General features: G+C 36.1%; 1 protein-coding gene across 3 annotated transcripts in view; it reads right to left on the minus strand.

The window, feature by feature from the left end:
* Window positions 1-16,705, minus strand: part of TANC2 (tetratricopeptide repeat, ankyrin repeat and coiled-coil containing 2) — a 238,284-nt gene that overhangs the window by 196,316 nt on the left and 25,263 nt on the right. For all 3 annotated transcript variants that reach the window (XM_085309950.1, XM_085309949.1, XM_085309948.1), the window contains exons 2-3: window positions 7,376-7,439; window positions 1,439-1,538 (exon numbers count right to left, since the gene is read on the minus strand). In XM_085309950.1, coding sequence (XP_085166076.1) covers window positions 1,439-1,505 — 67 coding nt within the window. In that variant the 5' untranslated portion in view covers window positions 1,506-1,538; window positions 7,376-7,439. The remainder of the gene's footprint in view (window positions 1-1,438; window positions 1,539-7,375; window positions 7,440-16,705) is intronic.

Consider the following 16,705-nt stretch of genomic DNA (forward strand, 5'->3'; position numbering starts at 1 on the left):
ATATCCAGGCCTTTACTAGGTTGATTTTTTTCCAATTAACTTCTTAGTTACATTTCTCTCAGTGGAATAAAAGTATGCACCAATACTAGACACTGACTACCTCAAGGATGTCTCAATTCTAACCAACCTGCAGTATTACTGTCCTGGGGAGTGTATGTTTTTCTTTTACATTTAATCTCCATTTATTCTACATTGAATCTCCAGATACCAAGTCAGCTTATTTTGTGAAGTTATTAACAGTACCATAAATTATAAAACATGCAATCTAATATTTTTACAACACCATCCAATGAATGATATTAAAAGAAACAAAAGGGTTGTGAATTGAAGAATGCATTCTATTCACTCAGAAATTTAAAAAACAGAAATTTCTGGGATACTATACTGTAACCCTTGTCTATCCATGTTATCTTATATACACTGATGACAATACCACTACGGTCGGCACGAGTTCTGCTTCCACATCCCGAAGACGACTTTTGACCAATACTCCTACAATTTCAAACAGACATTCTAAAGCAAAGCTTAAGCACCAACAATTAAGCAAAATGACTTCCGAAACTGCACTGAGATTTTGGAAGTTGGATGTGTCCACTGATAGAAACAGAAAAATAYGAAGTTATTTTCAAGATTTTTGAGAGTGTTGAAGTTGCATTATGTAATACCCCCAGAATGTTTTGAAAATGGAAATTAAAATGTTTTGACTGTGCTCTATAAAAAAACTGCATACTATACAATATTCTCTATACAAGTAAAGCTAGTATCACAGTAGCATGTCAAACTTCATTACTATAACTTTACTAAACATCATAGAAGTTTAACAAATGTCAGACTAAAAATTCTGTAGTAGCTTCAATTTGTTTTGCTATTACTACTTATTATATTGTCTATTTGAAAACTCCAGAATTTTATAAACAAAATATATGTGCTTAAAGTAATGATTACCCATGGCTAGTTATTAGTCCTGATTTCATACTACCTTATCTTACGGGATTATATCATACTTTTTTCAAAAAAAATTGCTAATGTCATCACAAGTTTTGTCTGTATTGTGGAGGATTCACTGGCACAAGGTATCAAATTCATTTTTGAAGAAAACTTAATATTTAATCTTCTTGATTTCCATGATTTAAGCATGAACTTTGATGTTAATTTATTGCAGGATTACATAGTTATTTGTTTTTCTCTGCATCTTATCTTCCTAATAAAACTAAATTCTGTGGTTTATATGCAGAGTGTTTTTTTTTAATATTAAATCACAATGCAATACTACAATGCCATATGATGATGTCTGGTGTCWACAAGATCATCATCTAAGTATATGTATTAATTAAAAAGAAAAAAAAAGGCTCAGTAAGACCAAAAAAGCAGACATAAAAGGCATACTTTTAAAAGTTGTAAATAAAAATGTATGCATAAGGTATTGGCATTTACTTACCACTGGACCTGTTTTTGCGGTTTGACTTCCCTCCTGTAAGAAGCATCTTGAGACTGTTTCGAAACATGGCGATCCTATTCCACTTTGTGTATYCCCAAAACTGTGTTAAGAAAAGAAAACATATATATAAAATCTGCCATTTTATTTGTTTTCATTCATCCAGACTACTTTCAGGACAAAGCAATTTCTTCAGCACTCCTAACAAAACCTATTTTGTCAAATGCTTTGACCAATTATTATCCAACAATAATAGACTTGAAGAATAACAGTGAGTAACAACTTTTGGGAAGGAGATTCAGCAAATTCTGCCTCCATTTCCCATGACTTTCAAAGTCAAACCTATGAGAAATAATTACTACCTTTCATATTGCTTAGAGAAAGTCAACCTTGCTGACAAYGTCCCACAGGCTACACAAGGTGTTGTCTGCAGTTCCTGGGACAGGCAGAGTTTTCCATAAATTGAATGAGATGTCACTGATGCAAAAAAAGATTTACCATTATCTATGTATTTTCCTGACTCCGTACATCTCAAAAGAATAAATAAAAAGGTGTCTCCATGCTGCTGAAGATGAAAGAATGAGCTTCTGGGTTCACAAGACACACTGACAGCTTGTTCTAGTGGAACATCCTCTTATTAGAGTAGGTAAGCCATTAAAAMAACAACAACAAAAGCAGCTCAAGATCAGACCAAAAGAATAGTAAAGTCTTTGATCAGGACATGCAATAAAGGCTATCTTTGCTTCTTTTGCATACATAGTATTCTAGGTAACATGTTCACCTTCTAGAAATGTAGCACAATTTTTTTTTCCTGCAATAATATTCAGTTTTTCTTAGAGGATGCTCAGTAAAGCTGATCTTTAGTTAATTCGCTGCTTCCTAATATTTTCAAGTATAGATACAAGAATACTCAATTCAAAATCTTTATATGTGTATTTAAAGCCACTGAAAGTCCTTATAAAATGGTCCATTCAGTCACATATAAAGACAGTAGCACAGAGCATACTCAAACATCAGTAAATGTGCGTATGCGACTAACTTTAGCATTTCCTGAMTTTCACCGTATTTCATTCACTTTTTTGATTCTAGAAACAGATTTTGGGGTATGTGTGCCTGCATGCACGTATATGAATGTGAATATTTTTTAATCAGAATACAGTACTATTTCCTTWACATCTACCAGTCATGTGAACTTCATCCGGCATCTTTCAGAAGCCCTGCGTAATGACATTAAGGTATAAAGAGCTAGTATTTAGGCCTATTCCCAAAGATCCTAAGTTAAGTTTACTCTGTTTAACATGAAATACCGAAGCTTAGCTCACTCTTTGAAGTATGCTAATATTAGGCAATATATACATATATCATTCTGCCCACAAATACAATAGTCCTAATTTGAATTCTGAATATTCAGTTTCTAAAAAGCAAAATTCTGGGTTTGCACATCCTTCCTCTTATGTTTATTAATACCTTTCATATTGCACTGAAAGAATACAGAACATTCTTTGCAACATCTGAAGGAGATAATGTGAAATAGATAGTAAATAAAGAGGACAACTGAACTCAGTGTTGATTATTTTGGAACATGATAGAGTTATAATCTCTCCAACATCCCACTAATCCAAATACATTTATCTGGGCTTTGAGCAAGAGAATTAGAAGGCAGTAAACATCTCTTGCTACTCTTCAGAAAACTGCTGTGTCTGAAACTCRTATGAGCTCTTCCAGTGATTTTGGATATAATACTAAATGGACCATCAAAAAACCTGTACGTTTTAAAGAAGGTTGTAAAAAAGGAAAATATAACAAGCAAGCAGCAACAACCTTGCTTTGAGATAAAAATGAATTTATGAATCATATGTACAATGCACGTTTTAAAGAATTTTATTCTCCTCTTAAGTTTTAATTTTTTCCCTTGTTAACCTCCACAGTGAAAATGCCTTTGAAAACAAAATCTCCTCAAGAGCTGTTTTTAGAAAGTAAAATTACAGTAAACATTTGGTCTTTCAAATATTTCAGAAGAAATATCTCCCAATAAATATTCAGGGTAGTTCGTTAAGAGTTTTTTCTGAAAAGAAAGATAAAATCTTCAGCTTCTGAAGGATAATACTCAGTTAAGCAAAATACTGGAAAAAACTATTTTTAAAGTTCCTGGTAGCACCAAATCTGCCTCTTTTCATGAGGAAAGCTGAAATCACTTCCTTAGAAATTAAGGAGTGTAAATTAGGAAGTGCATATTAAGAAGACATCAGTAATGGTATCTTTTCACGTATTAGTTTTCAGGTTTTATTAATAAATAAACATGGAATTAACATTTTTAAATAAAAATGTAGTCTTTCACAAATTTGACAACTGTTTTCAAAGAGCAATCAAACTTCACAAGGAATAGGTAACAAAGTCTTTTTTTTTAAAAAAATGACAGATTTACAAAGTTAATTACAATGAGATGAAAGAAATTGAAAAATAAAAGAAAAATATGCAACACAAACCAAGTCAGTATGTCTTTCAAGCACTTATTCCACATATAACACATATTGTATACAGCAACCTGCTCCACACATTTGCTTGCAACAGCTGCTGAACTGAAACCTTCCATGTTCCTCAAATAAATTATTCGGTTTAACATCCACTCTTCTTTAAAATTGCACTGGAATTCAAGAGAATGTTTTCAGAGAGCCTAATTACAAGAGACCTACTAGGCTATATCCAATAAGAAATTACATTTAGCACARTCTTTCCTTCTCAAAGCAACCCTTTATTTGTGGCTACGTTGACCAAACGGGAAGATCCAACTGCCACATATTATTACACAACATCGTCAGCATGTAGCAGGAACTCCACAAACTTTATGGCAATCAAACACACTAAACTCTTTGCCTCACATAATACCTTTGATGTATATCAGGAGTCATAACTCTGGAGTCAAAAGAACTACATATTTATGAGYTCGGTCCACCCACAGTATAGAAAAAACAAAAGCAGAACTTAGAGATGAATTATTTTCACGAACTTTGGGTTGAAAAGCAATGTCTTTGTTTTAATCTAGCAAAGATGCCAAGAACTTCTAGGACCGTTTGGAAAAAAAGGAAGAACGTATGGATTGAAAGGAATAAACATTACCCATCATAGATTTTTAAACAATTGAATATGAACAAAAATTAATAACTTCATGAAGATCGTCYACCCTCAGGAACACCTGGATACTAATTGTTACCATAAATGGTGTCGTAAGCTGAGGGTCTTTGCCCAGCAAAATACTTGGAGAGCTTGATTCCTACCCTGCTATTTTTCCTACAGATCCTACCACCAACCCCATAACTCAAGACCTCCTGCATTATTTGTCCTCTGCTCTTTCCTCCTGTGAGGAGCCAGATAGGCATCAAATGTCCTTGCTTCTCCAACGGCTGTTGATGAGCTAAAAATATGTAAAAATAATTAACAGCATTTGCACTGGGCAAGTGTRCGGCAGTTCAGCAGGCAGTCAGTCTGAACCTCATCTTTCATTCTAGCAAAATGAAGAAATGCTTAACACTATAGTTGAAAAGAAATTCTGAAAACATTGCAAACATGGTAATATCTTCCCATTTACGTGAAACTCCCAACAACAGCTCTAAGATGAATGATGCCAAACATATTTCTTGATGAATCTACAGTCATGTTCACGTAAAGGCCAATGCTGTTAACTTCTACAGTTAGAGCATGAGAGAAATAAGGCAAGKTCTATATTATGAAAATTCCATACAACTTATTTCGAGTAACAGCTCATTTYGCTGCTTGGCTTGAAAGATAGCACTTTCAGAGGGCTACTCAGCTTGGCAACAGTGGGAGACCAAAACAGCTATTTACTTTGAGAGCAACATCTGCAAGGCAGCCCAAGAAGGATGCTGCTAGACAGCCAGAAGTTCCATGTCCTCCATTAACAGGAGGACATTTTTCTTTCATTTTGTCCAGAATATAGCCATACTTCTGCTAAGGAAGATGAAGAATTAAAACATACACGCTAAAGAAAGATGCTATTGATAAACAACCTATGATTTACTCTGAAATTTGATAACTTCACTACTCTCAAATAATACTCCTTCTTAGCATCCTAGTAAGATAAGCTTGCCTATCACAGAATACCTACTAATATACTTTGCAACTCTACTGTTGGTCAGGGTTTGAACCTGTCCTTCTGAATAAAAATTAGATTGTTGGAGAATAATTTTAAGTGTTAGGGTTTAATACCAGAAAAAACAAAACAGCTATTTAAGACGAGATCAGAAACATGACTGAAAGAATGTAATTACTGACCAGAAGAAAGTCAAGTCAAAATCARTACTTTCTTGAATAAGAAATGTAGTGACCCTGAAATTAAGGAAATTTAATTTTGAACAAGACTTTATCATTCTGCATAACCTGGTTTCTAATTCTAGATTAATGATACCAACTGAATTCATAAGGGACACTTACGTTCTCCATATACAATGTCAATTATACTGGCTTAGAGAAAAGTGGTAACTGAGGAAAAGTTAGGGATACAATTATATCACTTCCATCACCTCATCCTCACTGCTTTTAATGTGTCTGTGTTGCCCRTAACAGTTAAATTGTAAATAATATTAGTAGCTGCCTACATCAACAACTACCTGAATTAGGAACTTAAGCCTGAAAAACAGCTTAAAACTCTTCTACAAAAGTTTAGTTGAACTGTCTGCCTCTATAAAAAATTGGAAGAAATTTCAGGGCGTTTCTACTGCCAAGATCACCAAGCCTCATTCTACTAGGACCAAAAATCTTGATCCTGCCCCAAGCCGCTAGAAGACTGGAGAAAACATCTGTGCTTCGTCAGGACCATCATGTCCTCATCAGGGCACAGATCAGCCAAAAATTCTTTCTATCACTCAAAAAAACCGCTACACAATGCATGTTCTATTTGAGATGCTGCTACTCAYGTTATATTATGTTAATTTTACAGATACTATGATAGGACAGAAAATGCAAACAAAAAACTATGCAATGTATGGAATGAAGTGGCATAGTGTTACAACACTAGAATCATAGAATSAGTAAGGTTGGAAGGGACCTCTGGAGATCATCTAGTCCAACCTCCCTGCTCAGCAGGGTCAGCTAGAGCATGTTAGACAGGGTTGCATCCAGGYRGGCCTTGAATATCTCCAGAGAAGGAGACTCCACAATCTGTCTGGGCAACCTGTTCCAGTGCTCCATCACTCTCACAGTGAAGAAATTYCACCTCAYGTTCAGGCGGAACTTCCCGTGGTTCAATTTCTGCCCGCTGCCTCTTGTCCTGTCACACAGGACAACTGGAAAGCGTTTGGCCCTGTCCCCTTGACACCCTCCCTTCAGGTACTTATACAGATTGATAAGATCCCCCCTCAGTCTTCTCTTCCCCAGGCTGAAGAGGCCCAGCTCTCGCAGCCTTTTCTCATAGGGCTAGGCTATATCGAGATTAAAAACACCAAACCTGAATGATTTTGTTCATTTTAAAATGAACAAAAAATATACATTAAAGTACAGACTTAAGTAAAGAGYTGCTGCCAGCCTGTTCTGCAAACGTGTTCAAGAATATTTAATATGGAACTGAAGTTCAATCCATTAAGGTATACTAGCAACTTCCTCAGAACACAGAAGGTTTGGTATTTCACAGATGAAAAACTAAATTGAAAAATTAACACATAAAAGTACATTTACCTAGAATCCTGCTTCACTATTATGTATTTTGTTTACAAAAAGTCTAGTGTATTTTAACTAGCAGTTACAGTAAGTTCATATACACAAGCAAGGTTAAAAGACTAGCAGAATTGAGATAGGAAGATGGTGCCCCTGCTGTATTACACTTCTTGTTGATCAAGTAAGAGAACAACTTCCATTCTATTTAAACAGCTAAATAAATTCTGTAAAGAAAATATGGGACTGTGATGGAAAAAAAGTAAGTTCTCCTACCTTGATATCTTTAGACCAGTTAAATCTCTAGATAAGAGGTGTCTTCCTCCATGCACTGAAAGACCTGAAAGACATAAACCAACAAACTTTAGTGGTGTYTCATCAACACACTGCTGTGTACATATCTAGTCGTGTGCACAAAACTAATCATCTCAATGCAGGACGAAACGCACATTTTCTGCAGTATTACTGTATGAGCTACCCGACAGTCCTCTCTTTACCACCACAATTAGAGAATTAACACCTTTAATAAACATTAGTTTTGTTCACCTCATGCTTCCCTCAACCCCTTTCAAATGGGATGCAAAGAAAAGCAGAGTACGCTTCCTTTGACACACATCACAGAGTGCAGTATTTAAAATGTAATATATTACTTGCATTTTTCRTTCAATCTAGCAAGCTTTTCTGCTAAAATCCTGCAGCCTCCCTTTGTTTTTTTTGCTCAKCCTTCCATAAACACAATTACCACTGAAGGGATTCAACATTAAATCAGGAGTTTGGTACTTGGCCCTTTGTTCTGTACGTCACAGGTGTGTAACAAGGCTCTCARAGCCATGATAAATACATCCTGTTATTCACTGAAAGGGTCTAGATCACCTATTAYGGCACTGTCACGTGTGGTTTTTGTGCTGATGATGTCAGCTGTGTTACAAGCTTCACAGATCTATTCATTTTAAAAATCTCATTCCACAAAGCAAGTAGAAGAGATAYATAAACATATATTTTGTTTACCAACTAAGATGGTCTCAAACTGAGACCATCTTAAGTTTGCAAGTTCTACAGCAGAGCAGAATAATACRTTCTAGCACTTCATCCATTCAGTTCTTACAGCTACTGCCAGCAGATACTGAGCAGTAATAGACAGCTTAGCATTTAATGAACACTGTTCTCCAAACCCTTAATGCAAACACTTCAGGTGAACTTGCATGAGTATTGGTACGCAAAACAATTAGATATTCCACATATTCAAGCAGTGGTTTTCATATTTCTTAAGGTTGCCAGTTGCCTTCAGTTTTTCACTCCTGGGGCAAAAATAACTGAAAAAAATAGTAACCATCCTAAGGCATTCACCAGARCCATGGCTGTTTCAATCAGTCAAGCAAGGGGACCATGCAAAGCCAATTCTAGTCCCACAGCTCTAAAAGTTATTCTCATTATAGCAAGGAGGAAGATTTTCTGTGACCATGCCAATGGACTTCTCTGCAACTTCCAGCATTACACCACTAAATACTGTGAACTGTAAGTTATGATCCAAGACTAATGTGGTTTAAATCATTCCTCTATAGAGCAGCCTAGGAAGTACACGTTTCCTCCTCAATGGTGAAGTGATACACAGAAATCTACATCATCAGCCTGTTTTTTGACACACATGGGAAACCAGTTAGGCGTACAGTCACACTATATATATAAATGCCAGCCAATGCCACAACTGCAGTTATCGATGTGGCAGAACACTATAATCAGTCTTGGACAACCCCTTTGCCCTCTCAAAAGAGAGGGAAAAAAACAACCCTAAATCCCACAGGGTGTCTCCTTCCCTCACTTGCAGCTCTTACATCCGGGTAAACTAGATTAAGAGGTAAAATTTGTTTTACAGCTATCATTTAAAAAGATCAATAGACTAAACCAAGTTTTTTTTTCTTTTTAATTTGCCCTTGAATTATACTGTCACTACAGTAGCAAAGACATACGTTGAACTTTTAGGCACAGTAGTTAAAACAGAGAAGGGAAAGGGTCGTTCGGACGACGCCTCGCTGGCTACGCGAGCTTTGCAGGCGCCCGCTTTCGTTGCTGCCCAGCCACGAGCGAGGCCGCACCACYGGCCACGTAGCATCGCGCTGCGAGATCACGCCGCTTCTTCAGACGCCTTTGCTGGGTTCTGCAGCCTTACGCTTAATACTCTAARCTACCCAACGGCCTGAACACTGACATTTGGTAGGGATTACACTGTTAGAAAGGTCCAGCTAAAAAATCCTGAACGAGTGTCAAACTGTACATAGCAGAAGATYGCACTTATGGAACTTACTTTAAGTGAGTCCATATGGAAGCCAAACCCAAACATGTTCAGATCAAGAAAGTTTTTATTAGACATTACTTCACAAAAAAATGTCACGTTGCTTGGATTCTAGAGAAACAGAAGAGTAAAGCATCTTCAAACTTTCCTTTGGCATTCTTCCCAATTCCTTTAAACTGTTTGAAAACTAGGAATTTCATAAACATCTCCAGTAAGTTAGCATGAAGAAATTTTTTCTTTCAAAAATGGTTCTGTTACAATTCCTGGAAAACTGAAAACACACATAGTTTTGGAATAACAAAAAATAACTCCTAATAAACGTTTCAGTTTGCTGCCATCTATCTTCTTAATACTTCTTGCCTAATATGATGCACTGTAAAACAGAGTAGAAAATGGCTTATTATGTATGTGGTGTAAGCTGCAGATGAGTGCTGACTACCCATAATTTGCTCACTAACTTCCCATCTGTATTCAGACAGCGTATCTGATGAATATACTCTGCACTGAGCTTTTAAATAGCAGAGCTTTCATCTGCTCATATTATTACATTAGAAATCTTTATGTGAATGCAGCAGATATTAGCGGGTTGTCAATAAAAACAGAATGTCATTAAAGTGCTTTTATTCTTTAAATGTCTTTAACTCTAATTATATTTGTAAATTCTGCTGTTTAACTGCACGAACGTTATAAACTCTGACATGTTGTATCATAACAAATTTATTTATAGAGTAATATACAAACAGTTACAGCAACAAAAAATCAATTTTAGAATTATTCTTTCTTGATTAAAACATAAATCACAACTATAGCGTGTTTCAATCAGAAACAACGCAGAATTTCTTCAGATACCTAAGAGTTCGGGAGTTTAATACCTCTATCTTATGATATGGCTGCAAGTCATAGCATTAAAAAAAAAAAAAAAAAAAAGACTTTTTTTTTTAATAGTATTAATATAGTTTTGTTCCAAGGCAGTTTTCTTTGACTAGGCTGAGAGAAGATGACAGCCCTACTTCTCAACTCTTATTTGTCTCCAAAACCAACAGAAATACCAACTATTGTTTGCTCTTTGACTATTTGCTTTCTCCCCCAACCACAAATAGGGGTATCTAAAATGGAGCACTAAACCACAGAATAAGTGGCTTGTCCAAAAAGCAGTTCCATCTTCATACTCATTCTGCCTTTAGCCATCAGTGAAGATGCCAAYTACTGTCAATTGGGGGTTTTATGGTTAAAAATCAACTAAGAATAGCCAGCTGACAGCAGTGACTTCTAATTGTCATCTAAGTTTGCAAATTTGATATGTGACCTAGATACGAATATTTTAAGTTCTGCAAGGCCAAAAAAAAAAAAAAAAATCCTTACTAAGATTTTTTTTTCCCCCAACAGAACCAGGTAATTGATGTCAGAAATACTGAAATCAGAATCAAGTGTCCTGGAGAACCTCACAAAGCCATTCTGTGATACAGAAGAGTGGGAAAAGCTGCTCCCTCACCCCCTGTGCTCACCTGCATTATAGCCAATTGCTGATTTCTTTTCATTTAAATTATCCTCAGCTCAGAGTATTATCAATTCAACTACACATCTCCTGTATCATGTTTATTGTCCTAAGATGTCCCTCACTTTGTTCAGCTTCACTGGGTATGGTAGAAATCAAATCTTTAAATAGTCTTTGATAATTCTCTGCATTCAGGACCTTTTCACTGATTCAGACCTAACTTTTGAATAAGCACATTGTGAACAAAGCTGCTTAAAAAGTAGTGACAGGACATTAGTGCTTTCCAAAATAAGAATACAAAGAAATGCTATTAAAAAGTATGAGTTTATTATTTAATACTTATTACATATTAATGTATGTAATATTGCAACTAACCAAAAAATTAAGAAATRCAAGAATCAAAGTTTAGCATAGTCTTCCCATCTGAAGGACATTTCAGTTACAACTTTTTGGCAAACAAAAGATGTAGAATTTGAAAGCATACTTTTTACTATTCATTTTCTGCTGTATTTCTCCTGTTGGGGGGGGGGGAATAGTTTTAGAATCTCACTGGTATAGCAATATCGCAGTATATGACTGTATCACAATATGCTTATTTTCATTATAGGCACTGAAAATATCAAACTTTTTATTAAGATAACAATGAATTCCATTATTTTTGTAAATTATCAGATTTTAGGGACTTTGATTATCTTTAGAATTTGCCATCCTATAAGCCCAAAGTTTCTGATATGCATTCATGCATTTCTGATTATTTGAATTAACAGACCTGYCTAATTCATTTGTCAGACTTCACAGCTAAAAAACATCCACAAATTATAAATGTGGATTATATGAAACATCAGTACGCTCACAGAACATTATAGTAGCAGGTATGAGTAACGTTACTACTGTTAGAATGCACTATGTCTTTTGACACCAATGAATGAATCATTTTGTTGAGTTCTGCTGCAGTAGCTAAAGGGAAGTCTTCCCCAGTCTCAAACATGATTAAAAAAAATGTGGGTTTTTTTTGGCAGGGAGGGGCAGGCAGAAGGGGGTGCTATGATGAATTTATCAGCTCTAACAGAGAGACTATCAACTTAGAAAATATCATCCATTCTATATTTGAAAATATTTAATATCAATATTGAACAAACTTCCAATTAACAGTATGAAATGTAAAGTTAATTTTCTATTCATCCTAGAGCAAACAAMGTAATCTTTTTTTCACAATCAGCAGACATTGCATTTGAGCAGGTAAAATTTTACGGCAATTTTGCAAAGCTAATTGAATTTGAAGTCTCTAAAACAAATGTAGAATAGGTCACATGTACCCTGATCTCAACAGTTTAATTATATTTTCCCAGAGAAATTAACAACTTACTCATACTTTTATCAACAGAACATTAATACACAGACATTAAACACAATGACCATCTGTCTTTGAAAACCATACACTACACCAGTGAGCAGAACATGTTGCTCAACCAGTCCTGCTGGAAAGAAAATCTCTGAAATGGTCTCATGAATAGGGATTTCCATCTTTAAATGAGGTTATTTTTCTAGTTTTGGCTGTCAGTTGCACCAGCTGGTATTCATCTGATAAATTGTGTAAGCTTGGCTGGTATTCTAAAATCAAATAAAAATCACAGTTTAAATTCTTAGCACATACATACATGTTGGAAACTAAATACATACCGAAAGAAAGAGTCTTGATTCTGGTTCTAACTTGCATTCATTTTTAAACAGAATATGCTATTTAGTGACTCCCATCCACTATGTCAAAGATCGGGAAAATAGCAATATTTTTTAAATTACAGAAATGTAAATATGGTTGATCTAGCTTCATTAAAGACTAATTCAAAAAAGAGTCACGTTACAATCTTGATGAAGAACATGTCGTCTCAACTTCTTATTCGCTAACTAAAAGTAAGGCTTGAATTATACATTACTATACATAATTACTATACTTTAAGAGTTCATTATATGGGAACTTATACCATAGATAAAGAATTCCAGAAATAAAACCACAGAACATAACACTTCAGTCCATATTTAGATGCTGCCTGGCTGATTTTCAATAATACTGAGTAAGTAACCACTCAACCATATTTCAAGCTGGCAATAATTTCTTAATGATTATCATCATAAATAACTATGGGAGAGTATCCAGATACCAACCGAAGGAAGACAAAAAACCCCAAAACACAACAACAAAAAGAAAATTGACCATGCTTTATATTTTTAAAAGCTTATTTTAAGCTTTAAATTAAGCTTTTTTTTTTTAAGTACCTTGTGCTTCAAAAAAAGTTGTGGTAAACATGCATGAAATCTACATTCTGTTGTCTTAACAGCTCCAATTCTTATATGAAAATGATAATGAACTTCCATTTTATTCCTTGTTTAATAAACAAGCCACTCATGGACTATCCCATTTTTCAGCATCTTATTAATGTATATGAAAATTTACAAACATAGCTACTGGCACAGCAGGATTTGGAGCTTTTTGTTGTTACAGTGACTAATGCTAAAAAGCCCTGAACTTTCTAATGCCTTCAGACACTTAGAATTAAAAACATGTTTAATAATGTGTGCTCACTACAACCTGCTTGTTCACCTCTCTGCTATAGCTACACATTGGTCACTACTTATAAACTGGTTGTTTTGGGTGTTGCATTCATAATACCTGGCAATATGAACACAAAATGATGGGTTATATTAAGTACACACCATGAAAACCATTTTTCTTCCAGAGTAATTCAAGCTTAGGAGACTTATTGTAATTATCTGACATATTAACAGATGTCAGCAGACAATAAGAGGAGGAGACTTAACCCACAGATATCACTGTGCAGAAAAAAAAAATACTTAACACTAGTCATTCTGACCACCCAAAACCCATCCCAATATTCCTGATGCAGCCAAAGGTTCAGCCAGTGATCTCAGTAAGAACCAGACAAGAAATTTCTGCAAGGTTTTGACTGTCAAGCCAACTAACAAAAGCAATACCAAACACAGAATTATAATTATTCAGTCGCCAGTCTCAAAATCAACAATGTAAGGCTGGGCAGACTTTCCAAAGGGAACGCTGAAGGCAGACTTTGAGGAAGGTGGTCACTAGGAAGAGCCCCCCGGCGCAGTAGGACAGGGGTCCCCTCAGGGCAACTCGGGCTCGCCAGTCAGAYAAAACTTTCAGACACATCTGTGTTGGTGCTGATCGTCTTCACCAGGACGTGAAAACTAATTTTGRTATCAGCAGCTCACCTCAGGTACTGTGAGCCAGGGAAGACTATTCACTAGCAGTGCCAATTAGTATTTTTGAAGGGGTCTTTTAATAGGGCAAATACATCTGAATTCCTATCCAAAGGACTCCAACTTTTTATTCTGCTCAGGAGCAGGTTGTGCCTGTGGCTGGGATGGCAATGTTTTCTGAGCAACGAGGAACCATTTTGGTTCTAACGTCGCGGAAGGGCCAMGAAGAAACTGTTTGCCTTGACTAATTGCACATCTTTCTGTGGGCCAGGCAGCATCTCTAACAAGCCCAAAAAATGATCTCTGACTTAAATCCTAGGAATTCTGCAGAGCACCTCCTTCAGTCAGATTTGCCTCCACGGAGAAAGATTGTGTTTCAGGAATTAAAATACACACTGCTCAAGTGTATGCTGTGTAATAAATTTAAGGTTTGAATGACCAAAATGGCAGAATATTTACAAGTTTTGTCCCCAGACGAGACATGCATCAACAGAGCATTCAAAGAACCATGTTTACATTCCCGAGTCTACACAACACTGTGACCACCACTGGCTTTTGGAGACAGCTGCCAAAATGGGCTTCAAAAGATGCTTCTCCCCGCCCTGCCCCCAGATTTTTCTAATTCCCCAACTGAATTATGCTTAACTCAGCAGTTGGTCTCCTGGAACACAAGAGGAACATGTGCACAGATCATCTTCTACGGGAGGAACAACTTCTGTTGCTCCTAACCTAAGGAGGCAATTAATAGCTGCTCTTACGCTGCTTTATTTTGGAAGATTACTAGATACTGAGGATGCATCAAATCTGACCCAAACTTGTCCCTAATCAGCCCCTACAGAAAAAGTGAAATTCAAAGAAAAGCTGGGGAGGGGGAAAGGGACAGAGAGAGTCAAAACCTTGTCTTTTTTCAGCATGCAACCAGAATTCAAGTACTTAAAAGCACAACCCTTTCTCTCTGCCTCGCTTCCCTTTTGTAAATACATCCATGTGGAGATAGAGGGGGAAAAAAAACGTGGAAATGAAAAGGTTACAGAGAGCACGAGAGCGCGCRCACGCATGCACAGAGGAAGAAATGGCGGGAAAAGGGAATTGAGAGGAGGGGAAAAAGAAAAATCTCTAAAGGAAAGAAAGGATGGAAATGTCACAAAACATACGACTAAAAAAATGCCAGATATTAAACGTAGTGAGAGGGAAAATAAAACCCAGGATAAAAGACAAAAACAGCCAAGAAAGGGTGACTAAAAAGACTCTAGAAAGAGAATGTAGGAACAAACATGCAAGAAATAGAAGGGAAGTTGCTACATAAGCATGGGTCTGCATGCGCTGGCTGCGGTGTGTGACACTAAGACTCATTTCTCCCGCATTTTACCCTAACAGAAGCTTTTGGTAGTATTGCCAGCTGCCCTAATTGCAGCTCTGCAATTCAGTACACAAAGCTACCGAGAGAAGGAACATTATGGTGCTTTCACTGTACTGCATGTACATGACTGCACTAACAAAATGTCTGTAACCTCATGTGCTGTAAGCATAAAAGCAAGCGACATGAAACTCGACAGACTGGTAACACAAATACTGAGGGGAAAAAAAGATCAGAGCAATCAAAATACTGAATGACACATTTTGGATCTTTTTTTAATATTACAAATAAGTAGTCTGAATATTTTGGTTTTGATTTTGATTTTATATTGCTAGAGGATAGATTTAGGTATAGTTGAATGGAACAATAACATCATCTTAGTGACAGTTTTCTTAATGAAAGGTGTATATCCCTATTTAAAAAAAAATTAAAAGATCAGTTCCTCAAACATTCTGTATTCACATTGGATTTTCAAACATTTCTTCTACTTAGTATAACTGATGATCTTACACAGCGGGCTTTGGGTTATGACAGAAGAGAAAAGGTGGAAAGGAAGAAAAAAAAACATACCTTACAGATTGCAAAGGATTTTTGATGTGTCAGACTCCACTTAYGTTTAAAAAACAAACAAAAAATCCACCACAGCATTTCCTGTGGTTTTCACTTATCTGCTAACATCACAGCGCATACCTTCAATTCTGAATGAAATACAGCAAAGAAAAGGGGATTTAGGTGATATTTTGTGCCATTTAGCTTGCTTCCCTCCCACCCCAGCAGCTGGCTATCCACACTCCATGAAAGAAAAATGCGTCTTTGCAGTGGTGGATTTTTTGCTTTAAAGTCACTTCTGCAAACCTTCCAATAAGRCAACATAAAGACCACTAAAATATAAAAAGTCTGAGGATGTGTGAGTTATTCGCTAACATCACATTAGCACATTTAAAGATTTGCCACCTTATCAGCTCAATCTCTCAGCTGTTATTTTAACCGGCCAAATATGCTGCGCRAACTCATTCTAACACAGGTAAGAGTTGTTAGCCTTAAAGTAACACAATATGAGAAGACGCAAGACATTTCCACATACTACAAAAACTGCTAGGGCAAAGCACCTGCTCCTCCACAGAGGAGCGTACATATGAACAAGCACTTGAAGGAAAGGTTGTATTTATATACCTTTTCTCCTTTATGAAGTATTTAACCTACTTTAAATAGGTTTGAGTTCTYAAGACA

Source organism: Rhea americana, unplaced genomic scaffold, assembly GCF_003343005.1.
Source record: "Rhea americana isolate MKP2758 unplaced genomic scaffold, rheAme1 scaffold_308, whole genome shotgun sequence".
NCBI classification, from domain to species: domain Eukaryota; kingdom Metazoa; phylum Chordata; class Aves; order Rheiformes; family Rheidae; genus Rhea; species Rhea americana.